The sequence below is a fragment of the Chelon labrosus genome (assembly GCF_963514085.1).
Source record: "Chelon labrosus genome assembly, chromosome: 7".
NCBI classification, from domain to species: domain Eukaryota; kingdom Metazoa; phylum Chordata; class Actinopteri; order Mugiliformes; family Mugilidae; genus Chelon; species Chelon labrosus.
Genome location: NC_140343.1, coordinates 9,786,583 through 9,807,229, shown reverse-complemented (window position 1 = coordinate 9,807,229; position 20,647 = coordinate 9,786,583). Strand labels below are relative to the sequence as shown.

Below are 20,647 nucleotides of genomic sequence, written 5' to 3'. Positions count from 1 at the left end.
GGAGAATAACATACAGTCTTATAGGATTATAAAGGACACGAGAAAGTCAGGCAACTAAGCACAAAGACTGCAGTAATGCACAAACTATACCAGCCTTGTCTGGAGGAAATGAAGCTTAATCTAAAGGTGAACTCTTAGCATAACATCCGATGTATATTCCAACCTTCACTTTTGCGCTTTGGCTAAAAACAGCAAGAATCAGTCTGCAGCCATAAGTGCTCTATATAAGTCTCTTAGCTCTCAGTTTCCTTCGTGTGCCCTGCTTCTTCATGCTGAAAGGTGCCAGAAAAAAAAAAAATGCTTTGCGCACCTAATCAGTATGCTGCTGGACACCTCGCTGTGACTATTTTTGGAAAGTCTGACTTGAGGCAAACCCAGAACATCCTGAAGGGATTATTTATGGACATGGGATTGCCTTTGGATCTGGAATATGGCCCGAGAGAAAGGACACCAGCACTTTCACTGCTTAGTCTGCTGCTACAATAACTTGGGAGCCAGGTGATTGCTGGAAAATGGAAGGATAACAATGCTGTAATCCCAAATCCTCACACCTCTCTGACAAAGTAGGCCATGTGTTGTGTGAGCCAAGTATTCTTTTATTTTTAGGCAACTCTACTTCAGGGACAAACTGTAGTTTAGAGAAACTTTACTGCTGTTAGGAGACGGCATGCAAACTTTGATCTTCAGTAGACGATGGACATTTTGACACTTTTGGCTCAATCGTGATGAATATCCTTTAAAGCTACTTGATAAATCCCTCTACATCTTCTGTGTTTCTCAGATTTTGTAAATCCTGACAAAATCACACAGCTTTCACATCATCCATCAGCGGCTCAGGTGACAGACATACCTGAGACGCTCCGTAAGTCTCAGTGCTGTAGCTCCTGGCAGACAGGGGACGGCGTTGAGTCAGGCTCTTGGTGGGATAACCAATCATGGGCTTCTTCTGCTCCTGGTAGGTGGGATAGTCGTCATCATAGCGACCGTTTCTCTTGTTGTGCATCATCTGACTCTGGCTGTCGGCCATGTTGCTGAGAGCAGAGTGCTCCATGGGTGTTGAGTAGGCGAGAGCCCGGCCATAGAGAGGGGGGTCCGCCTGAAGACAGGAGACAGGAAGAGAGGATACTTTCATAGGACTACAGATTCAGTGGAGGCATAAAATGAAGAAGAAATGTATGCCTAACACGCACACACATATATATATAATATACAAGAAAGCCTCATTCTGCTATTAGCCCCTACCTGCTGTCTGTACTGAGCTTCCTGCAGCGCCTCCTGCTGGGCTTCATGAACACGGCGGAACAAAGCAAGCTCTGTAGAGCTCACCAACGAATCTGCTCTCCGTAGAAACCCTGGTCTGGAGCGCTGTGTTGGGATTGGCTGCTGCTGCTGGCTCTGCGGACCATCCTGGTTGATTGGTGATTGGGGGAAAGAAAACATCTCCAGTGGCGGATATGCGCGATACCGAGGGCTCACTAGCTCCTTGGGTAACGTCTTCCCTGGTTGATTTAGGTACTCCAAAGCCTTCGATGAGTGGTTGACGTAATCGGGTGTGTTGGGGAAGGGAGGAGGGACCCGACGATCCATGGTCACCTGATTGGTTGAAATGATCAGAGTGTTTACCAATTAGTGCATGAAAATATTGCATATGTAATTTTAGGTCTATTGCACAACGTAGTAGTTAGAAACTCCACCTAACCTGGGGGTTGTAGTTCTGGTCAAAATGGTAGGCCTTGTGTGGGATGGCAGGTTTTTGGTTCTGTCCCTGTTGGTGCTGGTTGCCATGTCCTGGGAAGCCCAGCTCATCGTCTAACATGGGGGCAGACTGTGACCGCGACATGCTGGTCTGCTCCATAGAACCAGGCAGCTCTGGACGGTCCAAACTCGTCTGCTGCTCGATGGATGCACTATAGCTGTCCATGGGAATACTGGAGAGAGACAGAGATAATAAACCAGCTTCAACCACCACAATCAAGTCTGGCAGCTCAAATGTGCATGAAACCTGACCTATTTAATTAACATGCCTTGAGTTCTTAAAAATAAAACAGAAGAAAGAAACCTACCTGTAGACCTTGTATGAGCCGATGTCAATCTCATCTATGCTCTGGGACTTCTTAAACTTGGATCTCGTCTCTTTCATCATGGGTGACAGGCGGTCCGAACTTTTACTCATCACCACCGTCACCTTGTTGCCCCCGCCCACACTGAGCTGATCCTTCCTGTTCTGCTCCCCCTGATTGTCGTGGTACGTCCAGCTGCCAGGCAAAGGGCCTGAGCCTTGTTCCAACCTTGGAGCAAGAGACGAGGGGATTGTGATTTGATGATTATGATATTTTACAAATGCAAGCCGGAGAAAACAAGCAGGAATAGAGCAGTGTTATAATAGTCAGAGAACAAGGACAGGTCAGACCGTGTGATTATGGGCAAATCATCAAACTGAGTCATTCACACCATTATATATTCAACATCTGGAACCATTTAAGTTGGTAACAGTATTGTGCAAAGGGGTGTCATGAAGCTCTCCACGGAAACACATTTCAGGGACGAATGTGCCTTCATTCGCTTACCTTGAGTCCATGTCCTTGCGATCGGGGTTAGGGCTAGAAGTGGGCGTCAGGTCTAGCTTGGAGGGAAAAGCGGTTCTGTCCTCCAGTGGGCTGGGGGTCCTGGTCCAATTTTGCCAAGGGTTCTGTGACTGGGATGACTGTGGATCATTGTCTGGGGTGGAGCGCTGATTGCCGTGGAAGGGGAGTGTCTGCGTGTCCAGCTCCAGGGGGACTCCTACGATCCGCTCTTGCCTGAGGAGAGGGCGACGGCCGTGTGTCGACTGGCTGCGAGGTTTAGAGCCCAACGGTGGGTTTCCCTGACTCGTAGTGGACGATGGAGCGTCCAGAGGAGACTCCTCGGCATCAAAACCCGTATTGTCGTAGTGAGGGACCTCAGACCAGTCAAAGGGCTCGCTAAGCGGACGGCGATCCCCGCGCTGCTGCAGGGTTCCCGACGGAGGCGTTTCTCTCTGAGACAGCAGGGGCTTGGAGTCGATGGGCTTAGGGAACGACTGGGCAAGTCTACAAAGACAGAAAATATTACTCGCTGATTATACCATGGAAAATAATCAAATGATCTGGATTATACTAAAGTGCCACGCTACATTAATATGCATCACAATTAATCAGAGCCACTGGGCACCAGCAACAGCACAACTTTATTGCCTAATTTCTGACATCTCCCGGAAACATAAATTGGGCCAAAAACCATGTTTGTTGTAATGAATGTTTCCGAGCGCATGAGCGGAAAAAAATGTTAAAGCCTTCGAACTCCCTCGCTGCCACATGTTTCACAAGTACACCGACAAAGGAACAAGTTTGCAGACTGTGATCCGTACCTCACCCCGGGCCATGTGAAATGACACGTCTAATGTCAAAAAATACCAGCCGAGCTTTCACCCTGCAGGGGCTCCTCAGAGCAAGGAGAGGCACCGGAAGAGTGAGGACGAAGAAATTAGTTTCAGTATTGTTACTAGCGGAGCAAATGGAGAAGGTTTGTGTCAGAAAGTCATTCAGTCCCAGTAAACTGGAACATCTTTATCGGATTTTTGTTTAGGTTTTAGGTTATTTAACACATATTTAGTCGTGCCAGTTTCCTGGCTAGCATTTCCACTTTGAACAGATATTGCACAAGCATTAGACTGACAAATTAATTAGCTTAATGTAGATTTATTATTATCAAAGTAACAAGGACATATGTTTGAAGTAGTAACTATAAAATGTATTAATCTGCACATATTGAGGTCACAATCTTAAGCAAACACATCTGTCAAGAATAAATATTTTATAATAAGTGTAGTTGTGTATTAAAAAGATTGTCAGCCGACGTATCTTTGTCTTTGACTTTTCATTTTAACCCTCGGCTATCACTGCTGGGATCCAATCTCATCAGTGTGATTGAGGATATGTTGTTATGAATATGGCAGGCAATTTGAGTTGAAACGTTTGTTGCTGTTTATAGATTCAACTTTCCCAATCAGGACCTCAGAACAGATTCAAAACAAGTGTTGATATCAATTTTCAATTTCGCATCTGTCAAACTTCATTGTGCGAGTGCACCACAAGTAAAATAAAGATTACTGGAGGAACGTGTCTGCGTAAAAACGACCGCCTCCGTAGCAATATCGTTACAAACCAGGAGAACGACGAAAAGGAAAATCTTGAACAGAGGTCCGAAGCATGCTAATGAGCGCCTCTGACCTTGTCGGATCAAGCACAGAGATGAGAAAGATGCAGGTAGATGGAAGGAGGAGAGGATGTATGGAGCAATTGGATAGATGGATGAGACAGATGACTGATGGCGGAGATTGAAGTGGGGGAGTAATCGAAAGAGAAGAAGATGATGGATAGTTGGACGGAGCTGTTGGTGATGAAACTGAACATGTAGCGGTCGTGTGCATGTACCTGTTGGTCCAGTGTGTCTGAGGGGCCTGGTCCTTGCTGGGGGCCGGCAGGGCGGGAGTGTGTTGGTGTCCGTGAGAGTGTGCGTGAGAGTGTGCGTTCGCGGGCGGGTTGGAGGAGCCAGAGGAGCCCTGTGAGGGCGAGTAGTCGGAGTAGGTGGCCGAGGAGCCGCTGTGGTTCAGACAGTGGAGTTTATCCACGTCCTCATCTGTAGACTCTGGACGGGGAGACAGACACAGATTGACAGACGACTCCATTCAGTTAAAATGTCACATCCTCTTCTTTCTGATAGCCTCTTGTACGGTTTCTGAAGAGCCTTTGGCATGCATGAAAAAAAAAAAAGGATCCCCTTTCTGTGTGTTATTCTTCTACATGGCATTATGAGAAGACGCTACCAGTTTGCACGGGTGGTGAAGGCAAATTAAAAAACACTGTTTATGGTTTGTGAAATGAATGATGGCTAATTTCAGTCCTGTGATTTTGTTATAATAATTATGAAAATCTGTGAGAATCTGGGACAAGCAGGATTAAGTGATAAAGTCGTCAGAAATAATTATTATTATATAACATAATAGAGGAAAAGGAATAATTCATAGATGGATACAAAAATTAGTAATCTCTTGAGAAGCGTGGAGAGGGAGAGAAGCAGGAAGAGGGAGGGACTTAAGAATTCAAACACAGCGTCTCATTGGATATAAAACTAGCACACACCCCCGAGTGCAGGATGAGTCATCAACATTTTTTTCGATTGATTTCCAGGAACTCTGATATTATTGATATATAGGCATATAGGTGACATACAGTACTGTATAGTACAAAACATAAGGAAACACTTTGATTTTAAGGTGTTACAGACAAGATTAAAAAGAAAAGTGTTGACGAGTCAGAACAGCAAAAAGCTTGGACACCCCTCTGTTTCTAACCTGGACTTTTACCTGATAACAAGTAAATGACCCAAGCAGATCTGAGGAGCCTTTTCAGTCATCGTGGAGCAAGGAGCTCTGTTATATACAAAGTACTTTAAAATGGATTCTGAAGAACAGTGGAAGCCAGTTGCAGGTCTTGTCATCCGTTTCTTAACCTAGATTCCCGTCGTGCTCTCATTATGTTTGGACAATATTCAGTCCAACACGCTGACGCAAGACATGGCCTCCTTTTAAAACACCGGTTTACCAGGTTTTCAAAATCTTTGTTTAACTCGACTGCTCTAATTGGAGCCGGCGTCGAAGCCGTTTAAAGAAAGACACAAAGCAGTTGACGAGTGATATCACACCAGCCATCTCTCCAGTCAAACCTATTTAAATCTTAACAAAACAAACCATATTTTCATTTGTTTGACGAGCTCTACCGTTAATAAACCAGCAGTTTTGATCATTTTGCAGTGAATTCTGCGACGGAGGACTGGATTACATGACGAAGCTCTGAATTAGATGTGATTAAGGTGTTAAATAGAAAAAAAGGTTTAAAAAAAAAAAGTAAAAAGGGGTCAGGCAGAAAGCTGCACACACCAGACTGGAACCTACATTCACTGTAGTGGTTCAGAGGACTCTCTCCCTCTCCATGAGTCAAATTAATCTGCTTGCCACCATGACTAATTAATAGACATTATTATTAACAGGCCCCAGAGCTCTTTATATATATAAAAAACATATTAAATTACTGTGTGCCACCTTGTTTACGTGTACCATACGTTACATTCACAGTATATTACAGTACCTTTCTTATCCTTGCCCAGCAGCACCACCTTTGGTTTGTACATGGGTGGCTCCACCAGGGTGGGCCTCATGTCAGAGATACGGATGTCGTTGGGAGAGCCACCCATTGAGTCCTGAAAAGAGACACAAAAAGGTTGACGTGAGATGAGCTTGAGTACAGCAGGACAACTTTTGACAAAGCAGATGGCAGCTAATGAGGTCAGTACCAGGTTGTCAGTCTATGGAACTAAGTAAAGTAGGTGGAATGGAAAGTTATCAGCAGTAAATAAGCTCAGTTATGCGTAAAAACAACATAATTGCGTTGCACAAATACATAATTCAGCAGGTATTTAGAAGGAAATAACATTCTGAAAAAAATACGGAATTTCTATGCTGCTGCAGTGTCTCATGGTATCATAGTAAAACTTTGCAAACACAACTTTTGTTGGTTTGCAACAAGCTTCAAGGGTCACATTTAAATGCTAACATAAAGACCAAATAACAGACAAGAGCTGCACAGAATTAAACCGCTGACTGTAAAAACTGTTAAAAACTTGAATGTTATTGCAGAAACTGAGTGAATTCTATGTACAGAAACCGCTACAACTTAAATAAATCACGTTTCCACCGTCATGTATAACGTGCATCTGTGTGTGTGTGTGTGTGACAAACCTCAGAGCTCTCTGTCAGATCCTCTTTGTCCTTCCTCTTGGGAATATCGATGCCAGAGTTATGCATTGATCCCTGATCCATTAGCTGAGTCTGAGAGAAGTCCTGCATCTCTCTATCTGTCACCTGGAAAACAGCAAATCATTTTCGGTCATGTGCTGATAACTGCACGAAACGACATGTATCTACTTGACCACGCGTGTTTGCTTCCTACCTCTTTGGGCGGAAGGGGCCACGGCGGTTCGTACGGCTCTTTGCTGAGGTGTGTATGCTCCATGTTGGTTCCTGCCGAGGTGGCCGTCCCTGTGCTCAGCTGGTGCTGGTGCTGAAGTTGATGTTGATGTTGATGCTGATGTTGATGTTGGTGTTGATGTTGATGCTGATGCTGATGCTGGTGCTGGTGCCCGTGTCCGGCATGTACGCTTTTGCCCACCAGACTTTGCACCGACTTGACCATGTTCTTAAGGTCCTCTGGGTAGGGTGTCGGGTAGCGCTTTAGATTTATCTCCACCTGCAAGACATTCAAGGAGAATGCTACCAGAAATGGTCTGAAACAGGACGTACGGTCTATAAAAAGCAATTCTGTTGTTTTTGTTGCTGTGATTTTTTTCCTACAGGCTTTTATAACACCTGCTAGTTTGAAGGCTGCCATTGCAGCACTGACCACTCAGTGAAAGCAGCAGACAAAACATAGAACTGAAGGTTTCCAGAGGAACATCTCTAACTCGGTTTTAAGATATTATTCATTCAAACACTGAATCTATAAGATGATTTAACATGAATGTAGAGCTTTGTTTGGATAATGACTATTTAAATTATGACAGTTAATTACAATCCTTTGGTGTGATAAAAAATGTACTAAAGATGCTGAACACAGTGCAAATTCATTGAAAATCTAGTAGCTCTACTTACAGTGTATTCAATGCATACTTGATGGTACCTTTTACCAGGGACCCAGATTTTTCAGCTCATGTCTGTTTTAATGGTTTAACCTGGAAAGCTTTGCGCTAATCTCACATTAAACATTTAAATCAACACTTTTTAAATAAAATCTGGTCCCCTTATTTTACCCCTTCTCTTGCGAGACAGAAAGAGATGCAGAATGACAGAGGGCTGACCTTGACCTTCCCAGAGTTGTCTTCCTCTTCTTTCTTATCCTCAAAGTCAAAGGCCACAGTCATCCTCTGCTGTCTCTGCTCCTCCCACAGAGTAGGATTAAAGCTGTCACTGTCCGACTGGTAATCTGCACACACGCACGCACGCACATCAGTGATTAATGATCGAGGGGTTAACACTTCCAATCTGGGACTGTAAATTGTCGGATAAAGCCCACGCCGACCAGCACTCACACATCCTCTACGCTGAGCTCATAACATCCTATGATTTAAAAAAAAAAAAAAAAATGCCAACACTGTCACATTACTCAGTGCAATCAAACTTGTTCTAAATATTCAGTGACCTTTTTCCAAATGTCCTTAAACATTCACACGTCATGCGACACACAGTTTGTACCCTCATCGTGTCGCGGCTGCTGAGGGAACATGTAGTTGGTCAGAACCTTCTGTTTGGTTTCGGGGTGGGCTTCTGTCTGCAGTGGGATCAGAGCCTTGGACTGCAAACACACACAGACACACACACATTTGTTTATAGTCTTGTAGCAACATTTACTGATGGTATTAATCCCCTAATCATAATCTTTACATAATCCTACATCTATTATTAGGAACAACATTGTATGCTTGCTGCTTATTTAAATTTCTCACGGCTACAAAAAGGACTTCGCTTACCTTAAATATAAATAGCAGGGAAATAATTTGCAAATCAATTTTGCCCACAAAGCTTGGATTACAAATTGATTTAGATTTTGCAAAGTGTGGCACGGCGATGGAGAAATAATTATTCAATTTGCATGCCGGGCTAAAAGAGTCCATTAAAATGCTAATGTGATATAAATAGAGACATTACTACACACATTAATTAAAAATGTTTTGATGGATTACAAGTTCCCATGTTGGGCTTAAAATGCTAACGGGCCAATCTGTCCTTCCTGAAACTTTAATGTCAACTTATCTGGATTTTCACGACGTCGAGGTAACGGAGGAAGCGGCGTGAACGAACGCAGGGCGTGCTTGTATGAGTGGCTGTTTTAGATGTAAATGCGAGACTGTGCTGCCATTTAACAGATTGCATTTGAATTTTAAATGGGCTTTCTTCTTCAGCGGGTAAATAAGGGTCCGGGGATAGTTGTGACATTTGGTTTCGTTGAACAGCTTTGATTAAACTTTAAATGTCTTTTATGAATCATAGCGTTGCTGACGAGAAAAATAACGTGTGATCGGAGGCTTAATAACACTGATAGCACATAGTGAAGTCATTTTAGGAATACGATCCATCATCCTGAACAACCTGTTGCTTAAATATAGTTTGTCAAACACTATTTCATTTGTTCTTGCGGTCTCAACTTTAAAAGCGAATCCTTTAAGAAAATAAGATGCTATAAGTGAAACTCAACATGGGAGGCAGTGGGAGAAATTAAGTTGATAAGAAGAATAAAATAAGACAGGTTACTGGATTAATGTGTTGACTTTTCCACGTGGTACAGGAGGAGAGAGAAATACCTGATTGTCAGAGAGCCACAGAGCTGCCAGGTCCTTCAGCTTGGTGAAGGTAAACGGTAGATTCTTTAACCTGAGATGGAGAGAGAGACAAGAGGAAGTTAGGGAGGGAAGGAGGGGCGAGAAAGAAGAGAGAGATGTTCCTCCAGCCCACGCACTGTACAGCCTGCAGAGCCCGTAACCATGGCAACACACTCACCCGTCCCCATGGCAACCGCAGGCCGTGAGAGCAGCCACGGCACCAAAAGACGGTCATTGAGAAAGGGTTTGCCTTCGTGTGAGTATGTGTGCGCACCCCGTTGTCACTAGTGAGTCATCGCTTGGTCTTTGCCTGTGTGTGTGTGTGTGTGTGTGTGTGTGTGTGTGCATGCATGAATGTGTGTACCTGTTGTCACTGAGGTTAAGGACTCGTAGTTTGGTCATCTGTCCGATCTCGTCGGGCAGAAACTCCAGCTTGTTGGACCGCAGCGACATCACCGTCACATTCTTACAGTTGCCAATCTGAAACGCACACCGTCCCATCAGAGCGCGTTATAATTCGGATAAGTGCAGAACATGATCCGCTGCACGAGGGGCGCCTTTTAGACAAGATGGATTACGCAGTGTGTTTGCAGGCTCAGTGGTGTTACAGTTAAGTCGTTTAGAGACCTTTTTAAGACCACTTTGATGAAATTTACAACCTCACATTTACAAAATGAAAAAGGTTTTTATTGAAGCCTTTTTTTTTTTTTTAATTGAACTGACAGAAAAGAAGCACAGGACTCCATCGCTACAGCATCATCTTGTCATAATGTTTGCTGCTCAGGTAGCATGCGGTAGCTAAATAATTAACATTAAAGCGAGCTACTTTCTCTCATAAAGTTTAGATGAATTTGCCTTTTGGAGTTTGAGTGCAGCCAAAGTGTTCATGTTTAGCTTCTTTTCTCCCAGTGGTGCCACCAGGCTATGGTTGCACCATCTACGAGTTTTCTTTCATCATTAAGTCATTTAAATTGCAAGAAAATTAAATGTAAAGACTTGTTAGGCACACATGCACACACTCATTACTGTAGTATTAGGGCAGCAACTCAAAACTGTAAAATCTTTTCATCTTGACCAATGTTTTAAGTGGACAAAGGATAAGAGCTGATACCTCAAGAGTCATCATTTAATAGAAAATATTAAGGAAGGTGCATTAATCGATTGTTTCCATTGCCTTTTTTTGTGACAAACAATATGATTTTATAGTATAAGTACCAGAAATAAACTTATCAACTTTTGATGTGGTCACAATGTTAGAAGAAGTTAAGAAGAAAACTGAAACTTCAGAGCAGAAAGAGCAGCTTCCATATATTTTCTATATAAGATTTTTGATTAAATTACTCTGACTCTGACTATTTTGGTAGAGGATGAATGTGCATCCAGTGGAGTTTTTTTTTACAGAGGAATTGTGCAGAGATCTGTCTTTTTCTTACTCTGTTACGGCCCGCAATCTCTCTTTGTGTCCTTTCTTTCTGCAACCAGGCCAACGTTACTGACGTGATCTCATTCATCTGCTTTTCCCTGTTAATCCAAAATAGTTGTGCTGAATTATCGTGTGACATTGCGTTTTACTTTGAGGATAAACAAAGAGGGTCACGTAATGCTAGAGAGAACAGGAAGAGGCAGGCGACACTTAGTACCCCGGGGGTAATCCGGCTCTCACTGCTTGTGATAACCCCCCGTATGAATGGGTACAAAGGCAAAGTCAGAGTAAGTACTGGAGAGTACTGGCCCAGTTAAAGAAAGTAGAAAATCAATTTTTCAAGAGGTTTATGGTATTTATTATGGTATTTAAGTTGGTTAGTTTATTCATAATTAATCTCTTCACATCTACATTATGCTGCATGAATGCCAGCACTGCAATGACGAGTTGCACGTGTCCACGATCTCCCTACCTCCCGGGGCAGCTCGGTGAGAAAGTTCTCGTCAGCGGCGAAGGTCCTCAGGCTGTGCAGGTAGCCGATGGTGGGCGGCAACGACTCCAACTCATTACAACTACAGTCCAACTCCTCCAACAGAGACAGACTGGGTGAAAGGAACAGAGGCGGGGAGGGAGAGTTAGAGACAGCACGACGGACACGGAGGGAAAATCGCTCCGCAGGACACAAAATCTCTGCTGCACTGCTAGATTACTATTAAGACGTGGTTTTAAAGGGTCAGAGTGGCAGTATTCTTTATTTTTAGCAACTAATTTAACAAATCCGTTGAAAAGACTGTATGTATTTGTGCCATAGGGGTCCCCTGTTGTCCAAAAAGATTCAGATTGTTGCATTTAGTGTGCTGTAAATACACACCACACATCTATAAATGTGCATTCTGGGTCTAGGTTTACGTGAGTGCCACAGACAGGTGGGAATGTTGCTCATTTTCAGTCTTTTCATGGGATTGGTTGACATTAATAAAAATAAAGAACGACACCAGCCGAATCTTCTAACATTCAATGACGAGAAAGAAAATTTGCAGTGAGTGTCGAAGGAGAAGGAAAAGATCGTAACGTTGAAGAATTTGTCAGTTTTTGAATATGAGAGCCAATCACTTTCGTTAATTTGGTCCACCCATCCTCATTTTCCGATCCTTTTATACCCTCCGACGTCTGAAATTCTTCAACCTGGATCCTCAGCTTCTCCGCTCCACTCAAGATTACAAGTAACAGCCATAGCAAGGCCTCTACAGGACACCGTGACCCCACCTCTAACTGCCTTCGCTGGCCTCGCGTCGCGCTAACAGCAGGCTAATGCTAATGAGACAACAATTTTACATTAATGTACTGTCACTGTTAACATTGCATTAGTCTGCTATTATTATTCCCAATAGACCGGACCATCTGGGCCACCATACGGTCTGACGAGAGAGGAGAGGATAGGAGAGGAGAGGAGAGGAGAGGAGGAGAGCGATATAATCCTATATCCAAAAAAAGATGTCGTAAGGAAGAACAGCGGCTCACTTTAGGTCACTTTAAGACACAAGTCCAGATTCAAATGTTTTTTTTTTGCACATGGAGCATTAAAACTTTTGTTGTGGGTTTTCAGCAGGCTGCACCGCTCCTTAAGTCTCCTTCTGGTTGAGAGTCTAAAGTCTAAAGATGCAGTTTTACATCAGAATACGCTCAGAGACTCCTTGAGCAAACAGGGTAGAGCTCTGTGTTGCAAAACACTCGTGAGTTGTACAATAACTACTATCAAAAATATATATTTAATCAATCAGATTTTACAATAATTTATCTACTGCCTCAGCTCTATTATGCAGTAAGCCTTTGCACTGATGCAGCAAGAGGAGAAAACTTAGGCACAGGCATAAATTCTGCATTTACACATTATATACAGTATTTACTTATTTAGGAATATATTCATTTAGCCATAGAAACTGAAGCATAATAAAAGGTTCACATTCATCATCATCACACTTAAAAACTAGAGGGGTAAGAACAGGTTTTTAAGGGGAAGTAATGAATCTACAGCACTACTTATTGAAGCTAAAGTCTGGGGCTTGTTCAGGAAGACAAAATGGTTTCAACGCGCTCAGATACAAATCTTGCAGATTGTGTGAACACTGATGTTTGAGATGCAGCTGCACAGTCACACCGAGCAAAAAGAACTGATTCTAAATATTCTTAACCAGACTGATGTGAATTTGTGTTTCTGATCCCATTTGGATTGTTTCTCTTTCCCGGAGCTTTAAACTCGAAGCTTATTAGCCGTCTCCGAAATATACAGAGACGAAAGGAAGCTCTACTGATGAGTCCTTTAAAGTCAGAATTAAAAAATGTTTCTGTTTCGTTCTATAAATGTTCATCTTATTTCAGCTAACGTGATTATTGTGACTGAATCTGGACTGTGATGCATAATAATGACAATTATTGTAATCAGATTACTGTAATCCTTTTACATGCAATCATCTCCATCTCAGTCCAGCAGGTTTTAGCCGGGCTGAGTCCTGCACATTTCCAATGGGTGATTTTATCCATTTATTATTATCTAAATGTCCGAAACGTAAAGGAAATGCGCGATTATGTTTGCATGTAATTCCCAGAAATATAAGGGGTTCCCCACACTTAATGATGTCATGTGGTAGCAAGCTGGCGTTTTTGTATCCGCAGCGCATTTAAAACATCTGTCTGTCTCTGAACACACCCCTGGATCAGGTAGGCTAATGTTACTCACCCGTGCTTCGGCTTCGCACTAACGCCACGGCATCGCAGCAAACACAACACACAGAACCCCCCAATCATCAGCCAGCATAACAACACAGCAGCTAACAGTAATGAACAAGGAGAAGAACAGCCCACCAAATTTAAAACAAACACCTGCTGAGATCATCTAAGCTGACAAAAGATTCTGGTCATCTAAGCTGGCTTCAATTTTAGTTTTGCTTCAGTTGTGGTGAGAGTGAGCGCAGGTTCCTTACCTCCCGATGGTGTTAGGCAGTGAGGTCAGCTGGTTGTCGTCTACCTTCAGTGTCGTCAGCTTCTTCAACATTCCTACATCACATGCAAACACACACAGACACACACACACGTGCAAGGTTACCTCTTCCTCTTACAAATACAATCTGAGCTCTAAAACCATTTAAATTAGTATTTTTATTGTATAATTTACCCACTACAGTGGATTTCAGCTTCATTCTTGACACTCACACAGTTAAGCGCAATCATTCATGCAATCTGCACAGTGCATAGCTACTGTAAAAGCTAAATAAACAGGCTGATTTCTAGTTAGATGAAAAATACCACGCTCTGTGGGAAATATGAAGCTGCAGAAGGCATGTGGTCATGTTAGATTAGATAAAACTAGCTTGACTATGTCCACAGGTAACTTATTGACTCATCACAACCCACAAAGCATATTAGCTAACACTTTGTAGATTGCTTATTGGGGAGAAAGTGGGAGGAAGATGGAGTTTTTAAATCTTTGGATACACATAGGCTACCTGTTTCAACCTGTTTCCAGTCTTTATGCTAACTAGCTGCTGGCTGTAGCTTCAAATTGGTCGTACATAAATTAGAGTAGTTTCAAACTTCTAATCTAATTCTCTGCAAGAAGATAAATTCATTAATTAGATTTTCTGTAACTGCTTGTCCTCTGGAGGGTCACGGGGGGTGCTGGAGCCTATCCCAGCTCTCATCGGGCGAGATGTGGGGTACACCCGGGACGGGTTACCAGTCTATCACAGGGCTAACACAGAGAGACAGACAACCGTTCACACTCACACCTACAGCCAATTTAGAATCCCAGTTAACCTAACCAGCATGTCTTTGGACGGTGGGAGGAAGCTGGGGCACCCGGAGAGAACCCACGCAGACACAGGGAGAACATGCAACACAGAAAGGCCCCGAGATGGATTGGAACCCAGAACCTTCTTGCTGTGAGGCATCAGTGCTAACCACCATGCCACTGTGCCACCCCAGAAAATAAACGTATTTCACAAAAAGTCAAAGTTCTCCTTTAAGCAGGTGTGTATTTAAATGCCTCTCCTAGAAATCAACAGCAACAACATGCATGTGTGAGTACCTATAGTGTCAGGGAGGTGCTGCAGCATGTTGGAGGACAGCAGCAGGTCTTCTAAGGCCTCACAGCCAGAAATGTCCGTGTCCAACGTCTCAATACGATTCTTAGCTAAGTCCAAGTACCGCAACTGCCGAAGCTTCCCTATCGACTGTGACACGGAGGGCAAGGAGAAGAAGAGACAATTCAAGGACAGTAAAAATCTGAAAAATGAAGAGTTCAACGTTTGTTTTTTTCGCCGTTGAAAGCTGAAAGCTGAAAGCTGTCTTACCCCTGGTATAGACTGTAGAGAGTTGTTATCCAGCCACAGCTCCTTCAGGTTATGGATCTGTTCCAACACCTCCGGCTAACATGCAAACAGAAGAATTCTCATATACTAAATACAAACAAGATAAAACAACAAATGTGCTTTTTCAGATTTACAAATCGACCAAAGTGCATCTTCAAACCAAAACCAGTAGAAGTAAATGAATAAAATGCAGTCGTATGGAAATCATCCGTGCCTTCTCTGTCTGGGACAGAAGCAGAACATGTCCTCTCCTAGTCTCATCTGTCCCTGTTCTCCCTGTTCCATTTCACGGCCCTGCAGAACATCCACCTCATCACTAATCGAGGCGGTCTACAGGGGCTTGACCATATGCCGTGTTCCTGATCTTCCTCTCTTCCTCCCTTCACAATGTTTTCGGTCCATTTCTTTACGAGAGAAAATGTTTTTACTGGACATTAAGACATTAATGTCTGGAGATTTTGTGAGATGATAAATTATTTAAATGCCAAATAATAAATTGACTGTGCAAAAAGTCTTAGGACTGTTACCCATCACGCTACACCGTCAGGGAGGCGTCTGAATGATCCCAGTTTATACTGCAAACATAAATCTAGACTCATTAAAAGCTTCAGGGTTCAGCAACATGGAGTATATCTCTGAGAGGAATTTATTCAGAAACACAGTTCATGCTATTATTTCTGAAAGCATCTACACTGTACTTTTAGTGCCTTAAACATTTGCACAGCACTCTGTATTTCAGCTCGCGCTGTATTCTGCATTCCCTAACACTATACGTGAACGGCCACGATCGTGCTAATTTGCAAAACGTGGCGGCAATCGGCCCTTACCATTTCAGAGAACTCATTGCTACCCAGATCCAGCCTCTCCAGCTGTGTCAGTCTATGGATGGACCTGAGAAGATAAGATGCATTGATTATTAAAAGGTATAACTGTGGCATTCTGTAACTGAACAACTGCACAATATACATTTAATCAGACAAACCGCAAAACTTTTATATTCAAAGATTAAGTCAAAGCCTGTACTTTTAGGACATTAATGTTCCTTTTTGCTCAGGCAGAATAGTTGCAATCTTGCAGTTGTAAAAGAGGCCTCCTCTGTGTCATGATGAATATATAAACACAGCGTTAACTGAACTACTTTGGGTTTAACAGAAAACAATTAAAACTGTTAACGCCCCGGTGCATTCCTGTTATAATAACCACCATCAGCATTCACGAACACCTGCCGGGGATTAATATAGTTTTTAATCTGGACACCTGGGAAGACAAGCATGGGCTCAGTAATACCACTAAGCGTCAATGTGTCCCTCTCTCTCTCACACACACACATGCACATATGGCGGTTTGTCTCACTTTGGCATGGTTTTCAGGTGGTTCTCTCTCAGCTCCAGGATCCGTAGTTTGGAGAGTCTGAAAAACAGAAGGCACATAAACCAAAACGTAATCCCATGTACTATTACTATTACTCTATCAGTAGCGACAGTTATGCTCAGGAAGGTCACAAGAAAAAAAGACAAATAATATGAAATCGAGATAAACAACCCCCATTTAATTTATTGCAGATGAATATGATTCACTCAAAGGAAACTGTCCAATATCAGCTGCTCTTACTCTCAATAACAGCTAAGTTATAAACAACGAATCAAACATTTTATATTGTGGTTCTTACCTAGATATGAAAACAACTTGTATACCCACCACCATATTATTATGTTATAGCAAAACAAAAATCTCACACTGAGACCCTTTCCTGGATAAATAGTAGTAAGTATATTAATGGGTTAATATGAAGGAAGATAAATTATTAACTGTGCATACTTATTGTGAAAAGAGTGTAATTAATCATTCATGCACCCCCGTCCTCACATAATCCAAAGTATTCTTTCTCGCCCCAAAGGTGGAAATCCAAACAAAGCTGAAGTCCCACACTGATTTCAAGCCAAAGTTCAGTAATTAACTCAACGGAAGAAGGCGCAGAATAAACATCTTTGATGCTTAAAATATTTAAACTGTAAAACCGAGTCCCGCAGTTTACCTGCCAAAGTTAGCCGGCAGATACTCCAGGAAGGCATCGTTTAAGAAGAGCTGGGTCAGATTCAGGAGCTGTGTAAAACCATCTGGGAGTCTGGAGGAGATAAAGAAAAAAAGAAAGAAAGAAAGAAAGAAAGAAAGAAAGAAAGAAAGAAAGAAAGAAGTGTATCCTTGAACAGCCTCAGTGTAATAAAACTCGGACAATGTTCCCATAACAACCAATGCAGAAACAGCTAACTGATGTTAGCCTGCAGATGACTCATCTGCTGCACGCACACACAAACAAAGTACAAGAAGAATGTCTTTCTGCTCTGCGTGGTGGAGCCGAGTTTTGCTTCTTGAACACGGCACAGCCGATATGAAAACAGCAATTACCAGGGTAACACCTGAAGCTCAGAGCATAATGTTAAACCAATCCAGGAGTTTAGCGGAGTAGGTATAAATTCTGTTGACTGCTCACAACTGAGCCAACAGGATATGAGCATGAGAACATTGGTCGTATATAGTCTGTACAGGGCATTGTAAAATATTTAGTCTCCATGTGGTGTTAAATGACTCTATGCAAAAGCAGATAAAAAAAATTCATTCATTGCATTTTGAACCAAATCCAGGTCCACTCAAACTTGCTGATAAAAATAGTGCCACAAACCAAATAAATGTGCCAGTGTTTTCCCTTGGGCTGTTATCCAGAAGCAATGCTCAGATTAATTAGCTGCACACTTGTCAGTTCTTTATTTTTATGCTTTCGCAGCATCTACTCCCATCTAACAAAAGGCCAAAGTACACTGTTTCACTCAGGTTCAGTTCTGCGGCGGATAACGCTGTGTGCTGGTGTCTTACTTGGTGATGGGGTTGACACTGGCTTCCACCACCGACAGGCCTTTACAGCATTTTATATTGTCTGGAAACTCCTGGATTCCTGTAATAGAGGGAGAGGCAGTGGCAGGAAATGTGATGATACAGCATGATCATATTTTGCTTCGCTAATGTTTTCACAGCATCACATTCTGTCTTTTTTAAATCAGCAAGAAAGTTGAAAAATGTCTTCAGCCATTCAGCTCCAGGTACTTTATCTGGTCCGACTTTAAATTCTGTGGATACAACTGGTCATTTCTGGTTACGTGAAGATTTGTACCGTTTTTACTGATGTCTAGCTCTTTGAGGTTAACCAGGCTGGCAATGGTGGTGGGCAGGTTGGACAGGTCGTTATCGGGCATGCTCAGCTTCTTCAAGGCCTGGCAGTTGAAGAGTTGCTATGGGGACACAAAGGGATGACAAAGGAATATTACAGTCTATTCGGCAAGACCTTAAATAGAAAGATACGGTGTGTGTGGAAAGTCAGCTGGATGCATGCAGCACTTAATGTTGTGGAAAATCTATGCCATTTCAGCTGCATTCTCCTATGAATAATGCAGATTTAATCTGCTGCATACGGTGGCCCCGAAGGACAAAACACAGCAGAGTAGAGTGAAGGAAAATGTGTCATAAATAGAAAAACACTGCAGATTTCAACACTTATACAAGAGTGAAAGCATAGGCGCAAAAAGTGCAAAGTCCAAAATCTGAAATTAGCATTAGCATCAACAAAACTGATAAAAAGTGTCTAATTTGACTCTGAATTTGTCTTATTTGGTAATATATATGTATTTTTTCAGAATTAAAAAATGTCAAACTCATTATAAAACCGTTTCAGTAGTTTATCCTACTAAGAAACAACAAACCTATAGCAGTAAAGTTGGCACCTTTTTACAAATTCCACCATTCAGAAGCAATTACGAGCTTATCAGGAAGCTAATTATTCTAAATAGTAATTTTATAGCCGAGTGCCTCAATAATGTACCAGGTTTTCACAACTAATATCACTTAATAATGTGGTGTGTTAGCATTGCCTTTAACAGGAGCTACTTAGCAGCAATTAATTCAATGCTAAAGGGGTAATGTTAGCAAGCTATTTATCATTAGCAACATTAGCATAGCTTAAAGCAGCTAAGAGCTGCTGGTGTATACATTTTGTAAAAGTTTGAGGTATTAAATTTAGGACTATTTTCTGCTACTGAAAGTCAAAAAACGATGCTAAAAGCTTTGAGACAAATGTTAGCTATTCCTTTGACGTTAGCTGCTCAAAATATTTTGGTTATGTTTCGTTTAAAGATGGTGCCAGGTAGTGTTGACATATACAGCTAATTTTTCCAGCCCAAAAGAACTTTAAAACCACAAAAAAAACACACACAAAACCTCCCAGAATGTTATTAATATTTAGTTTAGTACTATAACCACCCAGATTGCCTACACTAGTGAAGCCTATCATAAAAAGCAATGCGATCGAAGCACAGATATCATACACCAACAATCCACAGCGGTCAACCGACACTACTACCCATATCTAACTACCATGAAGCCATTTGATAATGTCCTGTAGTCCACTGTTGTTGAATGTGGAGCAAACCTCTGTTCTTCAGAAAGAGGCAGCTCAAATAACTGTACTGTTAGTCACGTGAAGACAGATTAATGGCAATGCAATGGGCATCTTCCTCTTTGCACAAACACAGCACATTCAGTGCACTCATGCGCGCACAATCATACACACAGCCTTGGAAGGAGTAAATGCACTTTGGTTTTGTTCCAAATCAGCATTAAAGAGTAATCAGAAAAAAAACACCAGAAGGATCCCAAACCAGCCCAACTCTGTTTTACCGTTAAAATAAAATTCAAAACCACCTAACAGGGCATGAAACAGCAGAATCTGGCAACGCTGGAGCTCGAGCGAAACTAAAAAGACATGCGCTTATCTCCAAAGAGCTCCACACAGACCACGTTTGTGAGCCAATCAACTGCTTTTTCGTTTTTTCCCCCGTTTCCTCACCCGCAAGTACAAAGTCACTTAAGAGCTGATAATGAAATTATCACAACCTCTAATCAAATTAAATGTGCCACAAAATGTGCTGTGAATTTCAGAACACACACTTTCACAATAAAAGGGAAATCATGCAAACATTTAAATGATTTAAAATTGCGCAATATAGTTTTTTTGGGGGGGACAAAATAATTTTAGATTATGAAGTTTACATATTTTTCTGCCACATATACTCAGCTACATTTAGATTAACATGGGCAGGGATGCTCTGGGCTAACAGGTCACACCAGGCCACTACACAATCATAAAAAAAGTCTCAGTAGGCCCAGTATCCTGCTATGTGCCTGTGACGTGGCCATGAATTTACTGTAGTTGTAGCTGTAGTTTGTCGCTCTTTGCTTCAAGAATACTCAAACTCTCTCAAAGTCTTTTTGTCAGTGTCAATAACTCATCACTCACTCTGTCAAGTCAAGAAAATTTGTACAACATGACCCCCCCGTTTACTCTTAGACCCTGGGTTTCCAA

The 20,647-nt window shown here is 42.2% G+C and overlaps 1 protein-coding gene across 1 annotated transcript in view; it reads right to left on the bottom strand.

Moving 5' to 3' along the window:
• lrrc7 (leucine rich repeat containing 7) overlaps positions 1-20,647 on the bottom strand; it is a gene marked incomplete at its 3' end in the record, with an annotated part of 33,536 nt that overhangs the window by 11,392 nt on the left and 1,497 nt on the right. Inside the window, exons 2-24 of the mRNA XM_084547547.1 lie at positions 18,404-18,521; positions 18,109-18,187; positions 17,273-17,362; positions 16,591-16,647; positions 16,065-16,128; positions 15,220-15,294; positions 14,955-15,099; positions 13,852-13,924; positions 13,608-13,625; positions 11,343-11,472; positions 9,812-9,927; positions 9,430-9,499; positions 8,324-8,423; positions 7,930-8,054; positions 7,026-7,322; positions 6,815-6,937; positions 6,165-6,276; positions 4,452-4,665; positions 2,568-3,068; positions 2,064-2,288; positions 1,700-1,928; positions 1,243-1,593; positions 851-1,096 (exon numbers count right to left, since the gene is read on the bottom strand). Coding sequence (XP_084403673.1) covers positions 851-1,096; positions 1,243-1,593; positions 1,700-1,928; positions 2,064-2,288; positions 2,568-3,068; positions 4,452-4,665; positions 6,165-6,276; positions 6,815-6,937; positions 7,026-7,322; positions 7,930-8,054; positions 8,324-8,423; positions 9,430-9,499; positions 9,812-9,927; positions 11,343-11,472; positions 13,608-13,625; positions 13,852-13,924; positions 14,955-15,099; positions 15,220-15,294; positions 16,065-16,128; positions 16,591-16,647; positions 17,273-17,362; positions 18,109-18,187; positions 18,404-18,521 — 3,558 coding nt within the window. The remainder of the gene's footprint in view (positions 1-850; positions 1,097-1,242; positions 1,594-1,699; positions 1,929-2,063; positions 2,289-2,567; positions 3,069-4,451; positions 4,666-6,164; positions 6,277-6,814; positions 6,938-7,025; positions 7,323-7,929; positions 8,055-8,323; positions 8,424-9,429; positions 9,500-9,811; positions 9,928-11,342; positions 11,473-13,607; positions 13,626-13,851; positions 13,925-14,954; positions 15,100-15,219; positions 15,295-16,064; positions 16,129-16,590; positions 16,648-17,272; positions 17,363-18,108; positions 18,188-18,403; positions 18,522-20,647) is intronic.